The sequence below is a fragment of the Grampus griseus genome, assembly GCF_964374135.1.
Source record: "Grampus griseus genome assembly, chromosome: 19".
Taxonomy (NCBI): domain Eukaryota; kingdom Metazoa; phylum Chordata; class Mammalia; order Artiodactyla; family Delphinidae; genus Grampus; species Grampus griseus.
Window position 1 is genome coordinate 10,590,700 of NC_139013.1, and position 20,776 is coordinate 10,611,475.

The 20,776-nt window shown below is 43.2% G+C and overlaps 1 protein-coding gene across 5 annotated transcripts in view; it reads right to left on the reverse strand.

The window, feature by feature from the left end:
• Positions 1–11,623: 11,623 nt before the first annotated feature.
• Positions 11,624–20,776, reverse strand: part of LOC309836198 (uncharacterized protein) — a 41,657-nt gene continuing 32,504 nt past the window's right edge. For all 5 annotated transcript variants that reach the window (XM_082676060.1, XM_082676059.1, XM_082676057.1 and 2 more), the window contains 4 exons: positions 20,621–20,682; positions 19,130–19,256; positions 18,086–18,208; positions 11,624–14,239 (listed from right to left, as the gene is read on the reverse strand). In XM_082676060.1, the coding sequence (XP_082532186.1) occupies positions 12,177–14,239; positions 18,086–18,208; positions 19,130–19,256; positions 20,621–20,682 (2,375 nt within the window). In that variant the 3' untranslated portion in view covers positions 11,624–12,176. The remainder of the gene's footprint in view (positions 14,240–18,085; positions 18,209–19,129; positions 19,257–20,620; positions 20,683–20,776) is intronic.

A 20,776-nucleotide genomic window follows, 5' to 3' on the forward strand; every position in this document is an offset into this window, starting at 1 on the left:
AGCTTCTGAAATGTTAGACAAAAAATAGAAAGCCTTCTCAGACAATACACAGAAGAATGCTGAGTCATAAAAACTCAAGTGTTAACATTAAGTGAAAAAATAAAATTGAAAATTACACATATACTGTGATTATAATTATATTAAGTATAACTGATTCACAAGAAGTGTAGTAGTATGGGTTTTCAAAATTTCTTGATATCTATGGATTTCTGTACTCTTATTTTTGAAACGAAAATGATAAAATAAAACAAACCAAAAATAAAAACTAGAACCAATAAAAAAGCAAGTACCTGGGAATTCCCTGGTGGTCCAGTGGTTAGAACTCAGCATTTTTACTGCAGTGGGCTCGGGTTTTATCCTTGGTCAGGGAACTAAGATCTCACAAGCCACGCATGTCACAGCCAAAAAAAAAAAAAAAGGCAAGTACCTGGCATATAACAAACACATGTTTTCTTCCTTTATCCTTCCCATGCGAGAGAAAAAGTATGTATCTAATCTTTGAGAAAAGAGATGTAATTTTAAGAGATAAAACTCAACTCACCTGGAACTTGGTCATTTTCTCCAGCCCCTTCTGGGGAAGGGCAGAGTCCTGGGAAGACACAACTGGCAAAGGAGAAGGAAGCCATGAGACGTAGGTCCAAGCCCAAGTGGTGGCTCTGTGTGAATCACTAGCCCCCCAGCCAGAGGCTCCTGTGCAGTGAACAATCTGCTCAAGTCTAAGCAGTGAGGCTCACACAAGAGTCCCTTGTGGTGGCTCCCAGGGTTCAGGGTCATCATTCTCGCCCTGGGTATCAGGGGAAATGAAAGGCAGTGGAAGGTACCGGTATGAGAGTGCACTCTGGGGGCAACAGGTCTGGGGTCAATCCGGGTACTGCTACTGTGACATAATATACTGGTTTCGCCCCCAGCTCCTGACACGGGGCTCCTGAAATCCTCGTAATTTCCTGGTTGCTAGGAATGTCTTTTGTTCTAATGAGGTAACTCTTGGGGGGGCTCCTGGATGGGGACTGGTCAGCAGAAAGGTCAAAGCTTGATTAGATGGCTTGGAATGTTCAGCCGCACCCCCTAGTGAGGAAGCCTCCATAAAATCCCAATAGTATGGGGTTCGCCTTATGTCATATCCTTTAACAAACTAGCAAATGTTAAGCGTTTCTTTGAGTTCCGTGAGCCGCACCAGCAAATAAGTGACTCCGAAGTGGAAGAGTCTTGCAAACCTCTGATTTGCAGCCAAGTCAGACAGAAGTTGTGGGTAACCTGGGGGCCTTCTACTTGCAAACGGCATCTGAAGTGGGGGAGGGCGATCTCGTGGGACTGAGCCCTTAACCTGTGGGATCTGAAGCTATCTCCAGGAAAAGAGTGTCTGAACTGAGCTAAGTTGTAGGGCACCCAGCTGGTAAAGTAGAATTAATTGCTCGGCGTGGGGAAAAACCCACCCACATCTGGTGTCAGAAACGTTGTGAAGGTGCTAGGAGTGTGAGAATAGAGAGGAACACAGGAGGAAGACTGAATTGTTCTTACGGAGCTACTAACGCTGCTTAAGTTAATTAACCTCCCTCTGCCTCAAATCTATCACCTGCAAAATGAGAACAGTGCTTCCTTACAGGATTGCTCAACTGTGCAAGTCAAACGTGTGAATAGATGGAAACTTATAACTGATTCCACTTCAGAAAAGCAGGTAAATATTATACATCACAAAACTGCTCTTGCAGTGGCTTCTCTTGTTGCGGAGCACGGGCTCTAGGCACGTGGGCTTCAGTAGTTGTGGCATGCAGGCTCAGTAGTTGTGGCTCGCAGGCTCAGTAGTTGTGGTGCATGGGCTTAGTTGCTCCGCGGCATGTGGGCTTTTCCTGGACCAGGGCTTGAACCCGTGTCCCCTGCATTGGCAGGCGGATTCTTAACCACTGTGCCACCAGGGAAGCACCAAGGAGTCTTTTTTAACATCCATAGTTCACCTTTATCTCTGACAAGTCCATAGTTCTGATTGGCTATATTACTTAATAATTTCTGGCCCTGTAATGATGATTCATTGATACCAGTATCTGGTTTTGTAAAAGGTATAAATACTTGTGAATTTTCTTCAAGCAGCCAGAAGAGTCTCAATGGCACATCCCCCTCAGCCATGCTGACTGTAGTAAAGAAAAACTTTTTTTTTTTTTTGCTGTACGCGGGCCTCTCACTGTTGTGTCCTCTCCCGTTGCGGAGCACAGGCTCCGTACGCGCAGGTCCAGCGGCTATGGCTCAGGGGCCCAGCCGCTCCGCGGCATGTGGGATCTTCCCGGACCGGGGCACGAACCCATGTCCCCTGCATCGGCAGGCAGACTCTCAACCACTGCGCCACCAGGGAAGCCCAGAAAAACTATTTTAAAATATGACTGCTAGTTTTTTTTTCATTTTAAACAAAAGTCCGACAGAATGTCTCAATGAACAATACTGTAGTGGCCATAACATATCCTGACTTATAAGGGTGCTTTGGGGATTAACCGAGCAAGTCCAATAGCCCCGAACAGGCAAGTCCATCCAGACAGAAAGTAAATTAGTGGCTGCCAGGGGTTGAGAGGGCAGCAAGTGAGAAGTGACAGCTCAGGGGCGTGGGGTTTCTTTTGGGGATGAGGAAAATGTTCTGGAATTAGCCGGTGGTGATGGCTGTACAGCCTTGTGAATATACTAAAAACCAGTGAGTTGTATAATTTAAGGGTGACTAAAGCATACTTTAGTATACTAAAGGGTGACTCTTATGATATGTGAATTACATCTCAAGATAAAAAATAGGGGGAAAAAAGCCTTGGCTCAGTGCCTGGCACATAATACAAGCTCTCAGTTAAGTGATGGTATGATGATTATTGCTCCCATTTAATGGATGAGGAAGCTGAGGATTCATGAGATTAAGTTACTGATAATCACAGAGCTGGTGAGGACTGACTAACCTGAAATCCAACTCTGACTCCGGAGCCCGTGCTCTTAATCCAGTCACTGTGTCTCTAATCACAAACACACAGAAGAGATGGGAGGGGTGTCCTTGGGGAGGAGAGAAAGGGGAGTTGGAGGGTACACACTCTGCTGAAAGTGACCTGCTGAGCGATATGGAGCCAGGGCATCAGGATTCTACCAACTCTTCTGACAGCTCTTTGCGTCTATTTCCACATCTATACAACAGGGATAAGGAGAATATCGAGCTTATAGGGCTGACAAGAGGTTTCAGTGAATACGTGCGAATAAGCGTTAAACGTATGATAGCGCCTCATGTTCGTGGGTCCTGCTGCTTTAGGCAGAAGCACTCCCGTAGGGATGAGAGCAATGTATCCGCTCCCCAAAGCTTGGAAGACAGATCATTCATAACCCCCAACTCCCTTGCGCTGGCCCTATATTTGCTGCACTCTCCTGCTCTGCTCTGCTCAGCAACACGGTTTTGCAAGCAGACCTGACATTTCGCCATATTTAGAAGGAGAAAGCAAGTGGGGTCTGGGGTGCCTGCCTCAGCTCTGCTCGCCTCTCACCCTTCAAATCCCAGTCCCCAGAAATCTTCTATCGCCTGAGGGCGGTTGAGGGGATGGTGAGCGGTGAAGCATCTGTTTTACTTCTGAGATGATTAACACACTTTTTAAATCCCAGCGCCTAGAATATAATGAGTGCTCAAAACACATGGACTCAAAGGATGACCGAAGACACACTTTGTCGGGCAAGGATCAGACTGGTGCATCTCAGAGGTTCCTCTGAGCTGTAAAATTCTGAGGCTGTTTCTGATTGGGAGGAGGAGAGGATGAATTGTATCTTCCAATTTTTTCCTCTGGTTTTCTTTTCTTTTTTTTTTTGGCCATGCCACACGCCTTGCGGGATCTTAGTTCCCCACCAGGGATTGAACCTGTGCCCCGTGCAAGTGGAAGCGCGGAGTCCTAATTACTGGTTTTGCTCAAGCAACACTAAGGTCATTCTTAAAAGTAAAATACTCAAGGACTTCCCTGGTAGTCCAGCGGTTAAGACTCTGCGCTCCCAATGCAGGGGCCCCAGGTTCAATCCCTGGTCAGGGAACTAGATCCCGTGTGCCGCAACTAAGACCCGGCACAGCCAAGTAAATAAATAAAAAGTAAAATATTGATAAAAGGAATAATTATGGGCTCTGGATAAGGCAATTCGTATGTATTTATTTATTTTAAAACATCCATTCATTCAACATGATCAGGTATTTACTCAAATGTCACTGTCCTCAGAGTTCTTCCATGGACATGGTTTATATACTTTAAATCCCCTGCTCCACCACTTCCCTTCTTCTCCAGTTCACTGCCCTTTTATATTTAGGGTCATCCCTCTCTATCTTATTAATGTACATCTTATTTTTTTTTTTTGTCCATGCCTCGCAGCATGTGGGATCTTAGTTCCCCGACCAGGGATCGATCCTGGGCTCCCTGCAGCAGAAGCACAGAGTCTTAACCACTGGACCAACAGGAAGGTCCCTAATGTACATTTTAGTTATTCATCTTGCTTATATCAATCCACATTTTTGCAGTGTAGGCCGCATTGTTTTAGTCTCTTTCTCCAGTGCCTAGAATAGTTCATGGCATGAAGCAGGCACTCAACACAGATTTGTTTAAAAAAAATAAAGGTGAATGACTGAGGGGACTTCCCCGGTGGTCCAGGGGTTAGAACTCCATGCTTCCATTGCAGGAGGTGCGAGTTCGATCCCTGGTCAGGGAACTAAGATTCTGTCTGCCACAAGGGGTGGCCAAAAAAAGGTGAATTACTGAATGAATAGTTGATAAAGATACATCCTGTATTATATTAGCTGAGCACTTCATTACTATTCACCAGGATCTTTCATTCATTCATTCAACAAATACTTACTGATTATCTAGCATGTACCAGGCACAATTCTATATATTAAAGATACAGCAGTGGATAAAATCCCTGCTGTCATGAAGCTGATATTATAGTAGAGGATGGGTAATAAGCCAACCAACAGATAAGTATATAATGTGCTAGCCACTGGTAGACACTGCTAAGAAAAATATGGCAGGGAAAACGGGGATGGAGAGAGATGGGGAGGTGCTATTTTAGGAAGGACGGTTTCAATTCTAGTGCTGTAGTTCCTGGGTGAGTGACGTTGTGCAGATCAATTATCCTCTTGTGCCTCATTTGTAATAACATGGGGATGGTAACAGAGATATTTCGAGGAATGAATGAGTTAATACGTGAAGAGCACTGGAAACTCTGCCTGACTCGTAATAAGCTCCCAATAAACTCCACCAGGTTATTGTTATGACTTTGTGATGAATACAGAAATGGTGCATTACTCCTGGTTTGTTCTAAGTAAATTTGTTTTAGGACATGAAAAGCATTACCAATAACTATATATCAACTTGTAAATACTCTGAAAAGCTGTGGCTTCTGAGTATAGCCAAGAGTGAGTGAGATAAAGGAGATGTAATACCTATGTGGATCGTTTTTATTGTTTTGTCACTTAATCCATTTTCAGGAATTCAAATAACCATCTCTCAGAGCTGCAGGCCCCTGTAGCCATCTACCAACTGAACACCTGTACCAGCCACAAACACTTAACTGAATAACTTCTCTCTGTAAACCTTGTCACAGTGCTGGGCACACTAGAAAGAATACAACACAGTCCCCACAACATAGGAATCAAGACCGATCGGAAACCATGAGCAAATTAAATTCCAAATGAGAAACAAAATCCATAACCTTCTTTAACTGCAACTCTTTCAAGGGGGCCCCTAGCTTTCTCACTAGCCACCATTCTCCTAGTTACTATGTGAAAACTTTGGAACTGTTTAATGTCCTCTCTCTCTCTCGACCTCTATATATTTACGATAATCTAGTATAAATCCTCTTCACTCAAGGTCTGGATTTTGTATTAAAATACTCAAGCAAAAAAAAAAAAAGGAGGGTGGATTATGTAAGATTGACAAACGGTATACAACAGTTGAAGGTTTGACAAGGGTTGATGGCTATGTGAGAATTCATTATATTATTTTCTGTACGTTTTTGCTAGAAAATGTTCATAATTACAAGTTACCAAATATAAAAGTACTACAAGTACGATAAAATTTTTGAGAAGCATAGAAAAACATATATACAAAGAAATAACTAAAGAGAAATACATTAACATGTTTACAGTTATCTCTACATTCTGGATAATTATGGATAATTATTGGCTTTCTTCATCTATTTCTCGTATTTTCTATGAAGAGCACAAATTACTTCTATAATCAGAATATGAATGTAACATCATATAAAATTACAAGAAATTAATTAGGACTTCCCTGGTGGCGCAGTGGTTAAGAATCCGTCTGCCAATGCAGGAGACACAGGTTCAAGCCCTGGTCCGGGAAGATCCCACATGTCACGGAGCAACTAGGCCTGTGAGCCACAACTACTGAGCCTGCGCTCTAGAGCCCAAAAGCCACAACTACTGAGCCCATGTGCCATAACTACTGAAGCCCGTGCGCCTAGAGCCCGTACTCCACAACAAGAGAAGCCACCGCAGTGAGAAGCCTGCACACCGCAACGATGAGTAGCCCCTGCTCGCTGCAACTAGGGAAAGTCTGTGCACAGCAACAAAGACCCAACACAGCCAAAAATAAATAAATACATAAATAAAGTAAATTAAAAAAATTAATTAAATGAGCACAGCCTTCAGGTCCTCTAAGATCCTAAATTATTACCAAACGACCCTCCCTCCTTCATTCACAGGGGTTATTTACCATGTTAGAACTGAAGGAGAGTGTTACCCAACCGACATGCAGCTAAGCCAGTCTACTGACACCAGGTGGTGGTGAAGGAAAGTATAGCATTTCCTGCAGGATGCCAAGCAAGGAGAACAGACAGCTCATGTTCAAAAGACCCAAACTCTCTGACAGATTTCAGCGAAGGGTTTTTAAAGACAGTGTGAGGGAGGGGATCACAGGTGTGTGATCAGCTCATGCACAATTATCTGACTGGCTGATGGTGAGGTAACAGGGTGCTGTTTTGGGAATCTCAATCATCAACCCGGTTCCAACACATCTGGGATATACCCGCTGGTGGTCAGCATGCAGTTAACTTCCTCCACGTGGTGGGGGGTTTAGTATCTGCAAAACAACTCAAGGAAGTGGCTCAGGGTATTATCTCTAGCCCTTGAGGAGGAACTAAAGTTCCTCCTTGACTTTGTTTTACGGCTAAACTATTATTTTTGTTGCTTGACTGTTTTCCTTTGTTTCTGCGTTTTCTCGCTTCTCTGACTAAATTTGCTCTTTGGAACTCAGGGAAGGCCTAGGAGACTAAAGCTTTTTTATAAACAAGAGGTGAGGGACACACGGTGGGTAGGGGAGGTCTGTCCCCAAGAAGGCCCCAGAGTGTCCCGCTCGGTTTCAAGAGTATGGCTTAAAGGTCAAGAACACAGGCTGCCTGGGTTCAAATTCCCAGTTCTGTCTCTTCTCTGTTGTTTGACTTTGAGAAAATTACTTAAATTCTTCACCTATCAGTGTTCTCATCTGTAAACTACAGATAATAACCACATCTTTGTTATGAAGATTAAGCTAATTAATGCATATAAAGGCTGTAAAAGAGCACCTGGCATTCACTATGTTAACAAATTATTGTTACTCATTCATCAACACGTCTCATCCAACCTCCCATTTATTCTATAAACATTCGACATTTGCCCAGGAGTAAAAATCTGCTAATGAATGAAGGACATCTGCTGCCCAACTGAGAGTAGAAATGACACAGCACGATAAATTCTCTCACTTTGGGACAATGTTGCCAGGAGTCATGGGTCATTCCCTCCTCTCTGCAACCTCTTTGAGAAATCAGGGTCGGGAAAGGAAAGATATCATAAGCGTGTCTCAGGTCCAGGATAAGTCACAGCGGACATCCCCAGGCACCAGCTGGGGGCGAGACCCACTCCTTCCTTTAAAAAAGGTCGTGGGGGGTTTCCCTGGTGGCGCAGTGGTTGAGAGTCTGCCTGCCGATGCAGGGGACACGGGTTCGTGCCCAGGTCCGGGAAGATCCCACATGCCGCGGAGCGGCTGGGCCAGTGAGCCATGGCCGCTGAGGCTGCGCGTCTGGAGCCTGTGCTCCGCAACGGGAGAGGCCACAACAGTGAGAGGCCCGCGTGCCGCAAAATAAATAAATAAATAAATAAATAAATGAATAAATAAAATAAAAAAGGTCGTGGGGTCATTAGGAATCCACGGAAAACCCCTCTTCCCGCAGGGGTCAGAGAAGAGCCAGTGGCTCTGCAGCTGGAGCTCAGAACCCACCGCGGGCTCACAGAGGCTTTCAAGGACTGAGCGCTTCTCGAAAGAAATAAAAGACTGAGAACGACCGACCGCCTTTTCGCAGGTGCCAGCGACCGGTTCTAAGCATTTTCACATCACGTAAATCTCACCACATGCCTACTAGGGAGGCACTACTATTAACTCCACTTTGCAGACGAGAAATGGAAATGTGAGATAACTCTACGAAGAGTACATCCCTAAGAGACCGCAGAGCGTGCAGAAAGTAGGGGAGGCGAGGGAAACCGAGCGTCCGGAGACTCTCAAACCCGGAGATCGCGACCCCTGCCCGCCTACAACTCGGGTACGCGCGAACAGCCCCAAACACCGAGGTGACGAAAACCGTCGCCCCTGCCCTCCACGGCTTCTATTCCCCAAGGGTGAGGGTGGCACCTGCGGATTCCACGCCCAGGCAGACTCGGAAGGGACTCGGGTTCTAGGCACTGACTCACCTCCCAGCAGGTACTGATGACCGCGGCCTCTCACTCCTGAAGCGGAAGGGCCCGGACTACACGCCGTTCCTGGACCACACTTCCCAGAATCCCTCAGCGGAACAAGGGCTACACCTCTTCCCTTCGAGAGCGGAAGTGGCTCTGACTACCCGGCGCTGCTGGACTACACTCCCCAGAATCCTCGGCAAAAGTAATGCCACGGGCTTCCCTCCTGGCGCAGTGGTTGAGAGTCCGCCTGCTCACGCAGGGGACACGGGTTCGTGCCCCGGTCCGGGAAGATCCCAAGTGCCGCGGAGCGGCTGGGCCCGTCAGCCATGGCCGCTGAGCCTGCGCGTTTGGAGCCTGTGCTCCGCAACGGGAGAGGCCACAACAGTGAGAGACCCACATACCGACAAAAAAAAAAAAAAAGTAATGCCACGTTTTTTTTGTTTGCTTTGTTTTGTTTTTAAATATAAGCCGGTTCAGTTCAGTCAGTTTGGAGACGCTATTAGCGCTTGATCTTTTTCTTTTCCTTCCTTCCTTCTCTTCTGGAGGGTTTTTTGTTGTTGTTGTTTTAATTACGTTACTAATAAGTGCGACTGAAAAGTAAATGTGGCTGTATAGCAAAGAAAGGCGAAGAGAGGATCTCAAACTCGGTTTATTGCCTTCTTTACTCTCCTTGTGCCTGGATACATGTAAACCCCTGACAATGTTTACCTAGCATGAGCTATTCATTCCAAGATGCTAAAGACTCAGGAGAAGGAAAAGTAACCTTTGATCAAGCCACAATATAAATAACGACTTTCCCACTTTTGTTGGTTTTAATTGCTCATTTTGAAATCTGGAGTTTTCCAGCAAACGAAAGAAGATGCATTAGCAAGAAGTGAAGGAATACTGTATTTCGAAAGAGAAAAGTCTAGAATACAGGCATACCTCGGAGATATCTGGTGTTAGATTCCAGACCATTGCAATAAAGCAAATATCGAAATAAACTTGAGTTGTATGAATTTTTTAGTTTCCCACTGCATATAAGTTTACACTATAATGTAATCTAAGTGTGCAATTACATTATGTTAAACAATAATGTATACAACTTAACATAAAAATAATGCTGTTGGAAAAATGGCACCAGTAGACTTGCTTGACACAGGTTTGCCACAAACCTTCAATTTGTAAAGTTACCATAACAAATAAAATCGCCATAAACACAATAGGAAAATAAGTAAATACAATAGAATGTTTTTTCTTCAGGATGGTCTAAATCAATGAGCCACAATTATTCAAACGTAGGTGCGTAAGTGGGGTATCCTGCTCAGATAACGGTAACAAATTCAACTTTTTTCAGCTTTATGAGGTATAATTGACAAGTAAAATTGTAATATATTTAAAGTATATGTGATGAATTGATATACATTGTGAAAGGACTCCCACAAGTGAATTAACACATTCATCACTTCACATAGCTAACTCTTTTGGAGGGAGAGGAGTGAGAACCTTTAATATCTACTCTCTTAGCAAATTTAAACTATACAATACTGCATCATCAACTGTAGTCACCATAGATTAGATCCTCAGACCTTGTTCATCTTAAAGCTGAAAGTTTGTACCCTTTTTATAACCAACCTCCCCCCATTCCCCAGGCAACCACCACCACCACACTACGTTTCTAAGTTTGACCTTTTTTCCCCCTTAGATTCCACATATAACTAATACCATGCATTATTTTTCTTTCTCTCTTATTTCATTTAGCATATGCCCTACAGTTTTATTCATGTTGTCACAAATATTTCTCCATATGTATTTCCTGTGTACCAGTGGTTAGAATTAGAGGTTCAATGTGATTCAGGTTTATTTTGTTTTGGAAAGCATATTTCATGGGTGGTTCTGTTTGTATCTCCTATTACCTTAACTGGAAGCTGCCAAGACACCGAAAAAGAGAGCAAGATGAGAAAATGTTTTCTACCAAATATCAAGACTCGTTGCAAAGCTATGGTAACTGAAGCAGTGTGGTATTGGTAAAATTATTGAAAAGTAGACCAATCAAAGGGAATGGAGAGTCAAGACATCCATCTAATCATATACAGATTACTGATTTTCTTCAAAAGTGGCACTGCATAGTAGTGGGGAATAAGGGAAATGTTCAGTAATTGGTATAGGAACAACTGGATAGTCATATGGTGAATAATCAAATTATGTGAAAGGCAAATATAGACCTTTCTTTGAAGATTTGTTAATAAATTGATTTTAATCCTGTCACCTACCAAAAAAATAAAGAAAAAGGAAAGAGAGAGGGAAGGAGGAGGGGGAGAGGGAGAGAAAGAGAGAGAGACAACTGCTAAAATTTGAATAAGGTCTGGAGGTTAGACGTTATGCATCAATATTCAATTTTCCTGAATGCTATACTTGTGCTGTAGATATGTAAGTGAATATCCTTGTTCTTACAGTATTACTTAAGTATTCAGATGCAAAGGCTAAGAGGTCTAGAACATACTCATGGTTAAAAAAAAGCATATGTCAATATGTGTGTGCATATATACACGTTCACATACATTAAGAGAATAATGACTCAAACATGTTAACTGGTGAATCTGAGTACAGGGTACATGAGAGATTTTATATAATTTTTATAATATTTGGAAAGTTTTAAATTATTTCAAAATGAAGTTTAAAGAAATGTAAAAATTTATATCAAGCAAAATCCCATCATTTAGAGATAAGTAAAAATAAATACTTTTTTGTTCTTTTTTAATGAGATCACACAAAAATTCCATGCTTTGTGTTTTTCCAGGTTAATGTATTCTGGACATCTTCCAACATCCATAGCAAAATTTGCACTGGATAAGTAAATCATAAAATACTTTGGCAACCCAACTGATTATTTCTATGCTTGCTATTATAAACAATAATGCAATGAACATTCCTTTATATACATCTGCGGCAGATATGTATTTACTTCTGAAGATCAAAGGTTCATCTCTGGGGATCTATTCCTTAATTTTAATCCAATGTATCAGATGAAATAAAGCAATCATATTACAAATTCTTGGCTACAGGAAATTTTTAGTAATTTTATTCATTTTTCATAGTTTTACAGCTTTAGTAAAAATAATGGTCACTGTAAACAAGTATAAAATGGAAGTTGATGGAAAAATAACCCCAAAGGCCTCCTTGACATCCCCCCTCAAAAAAAAAAACTAGTTAGTATATGGCAAATATCCTTTTCACACACTGTCTTTAGGCATATATTCACTTTGAGAGATCATTTATATCACGTGGATCTTACCAAGAGGGTTACAACCTATTTCTCCCCTGTTACTATGTATGGTTCTATGTCACCATTTTAATGGATTTGCTGGAAAGATTCCATCTGAAGGAATCCCTTTCCACTCTCAATACTTCATAGAGTTTATCAGCAGCATGGACTCTCCAAAACCTTGAAGATGTGCATCCTGACTGAAGTCTAACAGACTTCTCACTTTTAAAGACTCTTGCCAGTGTGGACTTTCTGATGGTATGTAAGCCGTGAACGGTGACTGAAGTCCTTACCACATATGTCACACTTGTATGGTTTTTCTCCTGTGTGGACCCTCTGGTGGGTGTGAAGCCGAGAACTCTGACTGAAGCCCTTCCCACACTCCTCACATTTAAACAGTTTCTCCCGAGCGTGAACACTCAGATGGACTCTAAGATTGGAGGGGAGACTGAAGGCCTTCCCACACTCCTCACACTTGTGGGGTTTCTCTCCTGTGTGGACCCTCTGGTGATGGCGAAGATTCAAGCTCCGCCCAAAGGCTTTCCCACACTCCTCACATTTGTAAGGCTTTTCACCAGTGTGGCCCCTCTGGTGGTATATAAACTGTGAACTGTAACGAAAGCCCTTTCCACACATGTTGCATCTGTAGGGCTTCTCCCCAGTGTGGACCCTCTGATGGGACTGAAGACCAGAGGACTGGCTGAAGCCCTTCCCACAGACACCACACTTGTAGGGTTTCTCGCCCGTGTGGACTCTCTGATGGACCCGGAAATCTATGGCCTGACTGAAGCTCTTATCACACGCCTCACATTTGTAGGGTTTCTCTCCTGAGTGGACTCTCTGATGAGCATGAAGGTTTGATCTCCAACTGAAGCCCTTCCCACACTCCTCACATTTATACGGTTTTTCTCCAGTGTGAATGACTTGGTGCAGTTTAAGATTTGAACTGTAACTGAAGTCCTTACCGCACATGTCGCATCTGTAGGGCTTTTCCCCTGTGTGGACTCTCTGGTGGGTCTGCAGCTTTGACGACTGACTGAAGCCCTTCCCACACGTCTCGCATTTGAATCGTTTCTCCCCGGTGTGGACGTTCTGGTGGACTTGAAGATTGGAAGCCTGACTGAAGCCCTTCCCGCACTCCTTGCATTTGTAGGGTTTCTCTCCCGTGTGGACACGGAAGTGGATGTGAAGATCTGTGTTACGGGTGAAGCCCTTCCCGCACGCCTCACATCTGTACGGTTTCTCTCCAGTGTGGACCCTCCGGTGGCATATCAAAGGGGAATTGTGACTGAACCCCTTGCCGCAGACATCGCATTTGTAGGGTTTCTCCCCGGTGTGGACCCTCTGATGTATGTGATAATGCGCGGCCTGTGTGAAGCCCTTCCCACACTCCTCACACTTATAGGGTTTCTCACCCCTGTGGACCCTCTGGTGAACACGAAGGTTAACGCTCCAGCCGAAGCCCTTCCCGCACTCGTCGCACTTGTACGGTTTCTCTTCGGTGTGGACTCTCTGATGGCACTGAAAATTTGAACTTTGGCTAAAGCATTTACCGCACTCCTCGCATTTGTAAGGCTTCTCCCCCGTGTGTGTCCTATAGTGGATGATAAGGCCTGTGCTGCTACTGAATCCCTTGCCACAACTGTCACACCTATAGGACTTCTCTCCCGTGTGATTAGATTGACGGGGATGAAAGGAGTTCCTATTGAAACCATCGCCGGATTCACGACATTTATCGACTTTTCCTCGCGGGTGAATTCTTTGATGACTTTGCAGATGGGAGCATTTCTCTCCCAGGTGAACCCTCGGATGAACTGGGAGCACTTCGCTATCACTGAAGCTTCTCCCACACTCTCTACAGGGATACAGTGTGTCTCCTTTGCAGGGTTTCTGTTCTGTGTCAGTTGTAACAGGATCACTCAGGGGTGATTTCTTCATGAAGGCTTCACATATACATGGGTTGTTTTTCCCGTTCATTTGCTTACCTCTACTCTGATTCCCTGACTCACTCACATACATATTCCCACAGGAATCCTGGGTTCTCAAAATCAAAAACTCTTGATTTTCAAGGTAACTGGAACTATCACCTTTGTGGTTCATCATATGGTTCTCATTTTCAGAAACCTGAAGAGAATCACCTTGTAGGAAATGGGAAGTCCTCCTCTGAAGACAGCACGTTGAATCACTTGCGACCTGTTTCCAGATTTGCCAGCAAGACGGCTCTTCACATGAAAGGTATTTTAATGCGACTTTTCCAAGAGTCTCCACCTCATCGGGATTCTTGCTGCCTAAAAGAAAAAGCGATATTCAGAGGTGAGGACAAGTAAATGCTTTGTTCAGAAACATCGGGATTTCACACTCAGGGATAAGGCCTTAAAAAAACCAGAGAAAGGGTCATGTCTGTACCACACCACTTATCCTTTTGTTATGCTTTTTCGTGTAAGTGGAAGCGAAGAACAGGGTCAAGAGACTTTTCTGTAAATGTGACCTATTTAGAACCACAGGTCTAACGGTTTAATAGAAGAGCTGTAGGTTTGAAATCGGATGGCTGCAGGGCAACAAAGACAACCCACCTTCCAACCTACAGCAACGTCAATTAAAAGCCTAATCACTTGTTCCTTAGCAGGCTTATGACAAGTGGGCTTCTACTGAATTAGGTTAGGAAAGCACAGACTGTAAACATTAAACAGTACTTTAGGTCCTGGTAGATATGATCTAAGAGTAAATTTGGGAAGCGGTTGGGATAATAACATTCATTTTTCTAAGCCTGGGAGTGATTCTGGTCTCTGTAAAAAGAAGGGGGAAAGGGAAAACTAACCTTGGACAGCTGAGAAAGAACCTGGGAGGAGAAGAAAGAGAACAGATTCTCAAAGGCAACCCTGAATGGAGGAGAGGGAGAGTTATGTTCAGCTTGGAAAGCTTTTGCCCAGGAAGCTGCGAACCTTGCTTTTTCTCTCATTCCCTTCGGGTCTCTCTGCTCAAATGTCACTCAACTGGGTGAGGCCTTCCTATCACCCAGTATAAGATAATTCCTCCCACCCCAACACACCTTCCACTCTTCCCATCTGCCTTACTCTGCTTTCTTTTCCCCCATGGCACTTATTATTTGATTTACTATGTACTTCTTAATTTTTTCCTGCCCATTTAGAAGAACTAGGATGTAACAATCATGAGGAAAACAAGCACTTTGATTTCTTCATTGTTTCATCCCCACTGTAACAGAATTTCTCAAATTGCTGGCATATACTCGTGAACTGTGAAATCCATTCCATACATTGTGACACTTCAAAGAAAAAGAAGTGGGAATTCCCTGGTGGTCCAGTGATTAGGACTCAGCACTTTCACTGCCAGGGCCAGGTTCGATCCCTAGTTGGGGAACTAAGATCCCACAAGCTGCATGGTGTGGCCAAGGAGGGAAAAAAAAAACCCTCAATATTCTGTAATAACCTATATGGGAAAAGAATCTGAAAAAGAATAAATATGTGTGTATGTATAACTGAACCACTTTGCTGTACACATGAAACTAACACAACATTGTAAATCAACTATACCCAATATAAAATAAAAATTAAATTTAAAAAAATAAAAGAAATTATGTGGAAAAAAATAATAAAAATATGAAAAGCATATCACAAGCAGTAAGGATAACACTATATAAATGCTTGTTTCAGCTGTAGACATACACATAAATATGCACGTATGTTACATTTATACTTGGTCGGGATGTAAAATATTTCTTATTGAGAGTCATAGTTAAAAACGTATGGAAGCCACTGGCTTAAAATGTTTAAAGTGGTGCCAAGTCCTGAATGATTAATTTGCTTAAATAGAGAGTTACATTCAAATAATATAAACTGAACAAGTCCCAACAGGTATGTGCACATTTCAGGGTATGGTAGGCTAACTGAACATCCTAAAGATGTCCATGCCCTAATCCCTGGAACCTGCGAACATGTTAATGTACACAGCAAAAGGGACTTCAGATCTGATTAAATTAAGGATCTTTAGATGAGCCCAAACAAGTCACAAGGGTCCGTAAAAAAAGGAAACGCGGGACTTCCCTGGTGGCGCAGTGGTTAAGAATCCACCTGCCAATGCAGGGGACATGGATTCGAGCCGTGGTCCGGGAAGATCCCACATGCCTCGGAGCAACTAAGCCTGTGTGCCACAACTACTGAGCCTGCGCTCTAGAGCCTGTGAGCCACAACTACTGAGCCCACGTGCCACAACTACTGAAGCCCACGCCTCTAAAGCCTGTGCTCCGCAACAGGAGAAGCTACGGCGATGAGAAGCCTGTGCACCGCAACAAAGAGTAGCCCCCGCTCGCCGCAACTAGAGAAAGCCCATGCGCAGCAACGAAGACCCAATGCGGCCAAAAATAAATAAATACATTTAAAAAAAAAAAGAATCCCTACAAAAACAAGCTCTTTATTTTGCACTCCAGTGACCTATAAAGAACATTTTAGGTAGTATTTGTACTTGAAGCATGGTTGCAAAATCCTGAAACATGCGGATGCTGAAGAGGTCAAAAAAACCTTTGAGAAAGGGTGGCAGAAAATGCTACCAGATTTGTTAAAAAAAGACTTGGTCTATGACACAAAACTGAAGTGTAACAATACGTAGGATCATGATTCCTGAGGTTCAGTTTGCATATAAAAATGAACCCCAGTGAAACTAACACATCATTGTAAATCATCTACACTTCAATTAAAAAAAAGAAAAAGAGAATGAGACCCTTTCCAGTAATATTCCTGAATGCATCAAACGTGAAGCAACATGTAGACATGAGAAGGGAGATGGACAAATGCAGATGGTTATATCCATTAACCACTCTCAGAATTCAGGGCCTAATCTATCATGTTTGCAGATAAGCTTCTCTCCTTCGTTTTTCAGGCAGAGGGAGAGTATATACATTTACATTCCCTAGGAATATCGGATGTTTTTAAATGGGTAGAACTGAGGAATATGCAAATTAAAGAGACGGGAAGGAAGGGGAGAGAAAGGAAGAGGAGGTCAAACAGTGAAGTAAACAGTGAGGATCTGAGCAAAGGCAGGAGAACAGAGGGCCTTGAAAGGCTGGGGAGAAAAGTGAAACAATGGCTGGGGATCCAGAGGATGAGGTGGTCTTCACAGATGAAAAAGGCTGGGGTCATAGGTCAGGAAGAGCTGTGAGGAGAGCTTCCTCACTTTTACTCAAAAGAATAGGATTTTTTTTTTTTTTTTTCGGCACGTGGGCCTCTCACTGTTGTGGCCTCTCCCGTCACGGAGCACAGGCTCCGGACGCGCAGGCTCAGCGGCCATGGCTCACGGGCCCAGCCGCTCCGCGGCATGTGGGATCTTCCCGGACCGGGGCACGAACCCGCGTCCCCTGCATCGGCAGGCGGATTCTCAACCACTGCTCCATGAAGGAAGCCAAAAAATAGTAATTTTTAAAGTAATATCTTCATTCAACAATTACGTACTGAGCATCTACTATGCAGAAGGCTCATCGGAGGCTTTGGGTAGAGACAGGAAATACAATTGCCCAAATTCCTACTTTCAAGGGGAGACGGATGAGGAACAAGTAAATAAAGACAAGTTACGAGGTCAGGAGGCTATCAGTGCTTCGATACAAAATAAGGCAGGGTGAGGGCACGGAGAATGGAGAGAGAATGGCACTGTAAATGGGGCAGACACACAAGGTCTGTCTGATGAGATGAAATTTGAGCAAAGACCTGAGTGAGTAAGGGAGTGGCTGCGGGCCTCTACACTGAGGCAGAGAGCTAGTCGAAGGTTGGGAAACAAGAAAACACTCCAAAGGGGCCAGGATGACATGAATGATCTAAGAAAGGGTAAAAGGATGGGTGATCAAAGAGGAACTCAGTGAGGAGGCCAGATCAGGTAGGGCCCTGCAGTCCACTGTAAGGACTCAGAGTGAAAGGGGAGGCCTTGGGAGGGTTTTGGACAGAGGAATGGTATGATCTTACTTGCTTTCTAAAGAACCAGTCTGGCTACCATGTGGAGAAGAGGTTACAGGAGTGCAAGAGCAGAAGCATGGAGACCAGTTTGGAGGAAGCTGTCACAGTCCAGGCAAGAGATGACAGCACGTGGACAAGAGCGGTCATCACGGACGTGGAGAGAAGATTAGCTGGTACCTGAAATAATAGCTTTGCGGTTCTCACTGGAATGCCCGTTTCTTTGGGTTTCTCTCTCCATCATCCAAATCTTTTCTTCTGTCTCCAACTGGGACACCATATCTGGCTTGAAGGGAAGATGTCCTATGAAAAGGCAGATATATATATTTAAGATGAACACAAAGCTTAAATAGATCTTTGTCCAAGTTCTATAACCCTCAAGTGATCACAAACTGTAATAAGAAATGAATTCAGGGAACTATACTCAATATTCTGTAACAACCTATAAGAGAAAAGAATCTGAAAAAGAATATATATATAATTGAATCATTTTGCTGTACACCTGAAACTAACACAACATTGTAAATCAACTATACTTCAATCAAAAAAAGAAAAACAAATTGAGGTCACAACCTAGTTCATGTCTACATATAGATAAAATTAGATTTAACCAATGTCTGTTTTTATCATATTTCCCACACTCTCATACCACTTACTGCAAACGGTCACAGTTTTTGCTACAATGTGAGGGGATCTTGATAAGGAACTCTGACAGTTTCTATTCTTATTCCATTTTATTCTATTTCACTGAAAAAAAAAATAATGCCAGTACAATGAACTAAGTTGACTCCAAGATCCACCAAAGTATCTGAAAGACAAAGTATAGACGCTAAGCTGCCCGTTTATAGATCATCTAAAACAGGGTTTCTCAGCTGAGGCACTACTGATATTCTGCACTGGCTAATTCTGTGTGGTGGGGGGAGGTGGTCCTGTGCATCGTAGGACGTTTAACAGCACCACTAGCCACTAGATGCCAGCAGCACCCCTCCCTCAGCTGTGACAATCAAAACTGTCTCCAGACATTGCCAAATGTCCCCAAGGAGGCAAAATCACCCCGGATGGAATTTTGCCTGAGCAGAGAGGGACCAGAAAAACCTATGGATTGGAAAAACTTGTGTCTTCAAGGTCAAGGAACCACTTCACAAGGTCCAAAGCTTTGAACAGCTTAGGACCAGACACTCTCAAGAGACTTGAAGTTCAGGGTCAGAGAGTGCCCGTCCTCACCCACTGAGACCAGGTTCCGGAAGTTCTCCACCATCACATCCTGGTACAGTTTCCTCTGGGCAGAGTCCAGCAGCCCCAGTTCCTCCTCGGTGAAGGTCACGGCCACGTCCTTGAAGGTCACTGCCTCCTACGGCATCAAACACATGTCACCTCAATCTCACAACCTCCATTGGAAGAAGGGCAGCATCGAGAAGGATAAAGAAGATTAACCCAAAAAATGGTTACTGATTTGGAGGGACTCCAGGCAGTTTTCAGTCCCAACACTTGCCCCTCTCAGTGACAGTGATGTCACCTCCCCGCTGTCCCACTCTATCTCTGCTTTTAATATTCGCAAAGTTCACAGGCTTTCTACAACCCTCCAGGACAGGTACACAGCTCCTCACCTATGCTTTCAAGGCAAAAGCCATAACCACCTGCTGCGACACGCACAGCTGGTGAAGGCACAGGGTGAGTTCAAATTTCAAGGTTTAAATGACAGGACCCTGGGCAAATTCCTTTACCTCTCACTATCTTAATTTCCTCTTCTCTGTAATGGTGTCTCAATCACAAGGTGTTTGAAAGGATTAGACGAATGAACATGTGTAAAGCACTTACAATGGCGCCTGGCACATAAGAAGTGCTCAATAAATTTAAGCAAGCAGTATCATTAAAATCTCTTTCATTCCATTTTGTGACTGCATAGTATAGTATTCCTTAGAACTGATGATGTAGCTTTAATCTATCCAAATAAAGCACAATTAGTTACAGATTTTTACTTATCATCATCTGCTGTAAAGATCCTTTCACAGAGATCTCAACCAAGAAGTAGCAACGGCACTTTAAAATTTTTGAAAGCATAATGGCAGATTTCCATCTCAAAAGGTTTTCCCAATTCACCTTTCATATGAGGGAGTACAAATGTTCCTGAATCTCTACACTGGCCAAATAAGACATAATTCCGTTTTTTTTAAAAAAAGAAAATCTTCAACAATCTAAGTGAAATAAATAAATAGAAAGCTTTCATTAACGTTTGTACACATTTAGTTATTAAATTATTTTCTTCATAAATTTACTTTCCATTATTGTGACGCTCCTTTTCCTTCTTTTATTCATATTCCAGTTGGGTCTTACTTTATTTTACTAATTTTGATGAGAATTAGAGATATTAAACCTTTATCTAATGTTTATAAGTATGTCCCATCAATTCAAATATTACAAATATATAGCTGTGAATGCCTGAGGGAAAAGGAATATGAGAAAGCAAAAAGAGGTAGTTTGTAAACAGAGTAGTAGGGTAAATTATCTTTCTGTATTCCAAGTTTCCACAATTTTTCAAAGATTGCTTTGTGAAATAAAGATGATAAAATAAACCAAACAAAACGCACAGTCTGGCACACAACGTGCACGCAAGGTGTGTCGTGTTCATTAACCTTTCCAAGGAAGAGAAAAAAGGTGTGTCCAATCTTTGAGAAATAAAATCCCTTAGGAGTCAGAAAGCAATGCCTTACTTACCTGAAACTCAGTCATTTTCTCCCACTCCTTCCGGGGAAGGTCAGATTCCTGAGAAGGCATAACTGGGGAAGGACAAAGAAGCCATGAGATGCAGGCCAGGGCTGTCAGGAGCCCATGTGGATCTCTGCAGAAATTACACATGAGCACTCGTACTCC